At 44.7% G+C, this 1,399-nt stretch overlaps 1 protein-coding gene across 1 annotated transcript in view; it reads left to right on the top strand.

The window, feature by feature from the left end:
* Window positions 1-1,181, top strand: part of TDRD12 (tudor domain containing 12) — a 51,518-nt gene extending 50,337 nt beyond the window's left edge. The window contains exons 11-12 of the mRNA XM_011995249.1: window positions 908-968; window positions 1,047-1,181. Coding sequence (XP_011850639.1) covers window positions 908-968; window positions 1,047-1,052 — 67 coding nt within the window. The 3' untranslated portion in view covers window positions 1,053-1,181. The remainder of the gene's footprint in view (window positions 1-907; window positions 969-1,046) is intronic.
* The last annotated feature ends 218 nt before the right edge of the window (window positions 1,182-1,399 follow it).

The raw sequence follows: 1,399 nt of genomic DNA, 5'->3' as shown, positions 1-1,399 counted from the left end.
ATATTCCATTGCGTGCATGGAATATATTTCATGTACCCATTCATCAGCTGACGACAGTTGGGTCTTGTGGCTTTTGCATTTAAAAGTCCATTTATAGGGCCAGGCGCAGTGGCTCACACCTGTAATCCCAACACTTTGGGAAGCCAAGGCAGGAGGGTCACCTGAGGTCAGGAGTTCAAGACTAGCCTGGCCAACATGGTGAAACCCTGTCTCTACTAAAAATACAGAAATTAGCTGGGTGTGGTGGTGGACGCCTGTAATCCTAGCTAGTCAGGAGGCTGAGGCAGGAGAATCTCTTGAACCTGGGAGGCGGAGGTTGCAGTGAGCTGAGATTGTGCCACTGTACTCCAGCCTGAGTAACAAGAGCGAAACTCCATCTCAAAAAAAAGAAAAGAAAAGAAAAATACATTTACAGGAATGGTGCTTTAGGAAGGAGTTCAGTTTGCCATATGTGTAACCCACCATCTTTATCCTGGAGTCCCCGGACATCTGTGGCTTGTGACTTCTCTGTGACTGCCACTGACCTTACCCACATTGGGGTTGGGCTGGATTTAGAGGAAAGCAATTTCAGATTTCTTCTCCTCTCAGCAGAGGTGATTGTGGACAAGTCCTATCTGGTCTTGTTTTCTGATCCATAAAATAAAGATAGTAAAGTACACTAGTGGCTCCTGAGCTCGGCTGGGGCCCCTCAGATACTCTCACGGGGACCTGGGTGGCAAGGTTGTGGCAGCACAGGTACAGGCCCTCGTGCCTCATAAACCAAGCAGAACAGAACAGGCAGCGGTTGTATAGCTGAGCGTGGGCTGTGCAGTGCCTGCTATCTCTTATCAAGGAAGAACTAAAAGAATAGCTCAACTGAGGAAACAAATACCTTTTTCTTCACATTCTTCTTTTAACTATCTTACAGATTACTGCAGTTTTTAAATCCTGATCCTTTGAGAGCTGACGGAATCTCTGATCTCCAGCAGGTATTACAGGCCCTTAAAAAAGTAAAATAAAAAGAGAGAAAAACTGTTTATTGTTTAAATCCTTCTTCCTCCCTCCAGAACTGAGATTAGAAGGGAAACTCCTTAGATGGGGGACTTTACCTGAAGACATCCTTTTAGAAACAATCGAATGGATTGTTGCTTCTGAGAAATTGTTCCTTGTTTTTCGGATAATAAACAGTCTTCCTTTTAGTAGTGGTGGTTTTTGGTTTTTTGTTTGTTTGTTTGTTTAAGTAAGCATATATACCCTGGTGTTTACATTGAAATCTGTATTTTCTTCATTTCCATGAAGTTGCTGACGCCTCAGGGCAGACCCTGGTTGTCTAATGCACACGTTCTCTCAGTTGCAGAAGCTGAAGGGCCTGCAGCCTCCTGTGGCAGTGCTCCGAAACAAGATTGAGCCCTGCTTAACC

The sequence above is a fragment of the Mandrillus leucophaeus genome, unplaced genomic scaffold (genome assembly GCF_000951045.1).
Source record: "Mandrillus leucophaeus isolate KB7577 unplaced genomic scaffold, Mleu.le_1.0 Scaffold48, whole genome shotgun sequence".
Taxonomy (NCBI): Eukaryota; Metazoa; Chordata; class Mammalia; order Primates; family Cercopithecidae; genus Mandrillus; species Mandrillus leucophaeus.
Note: the sequence above shows the minus strand (reverse complement) of the source record. Positions and strands in the feature narration are given on the sequence as shown.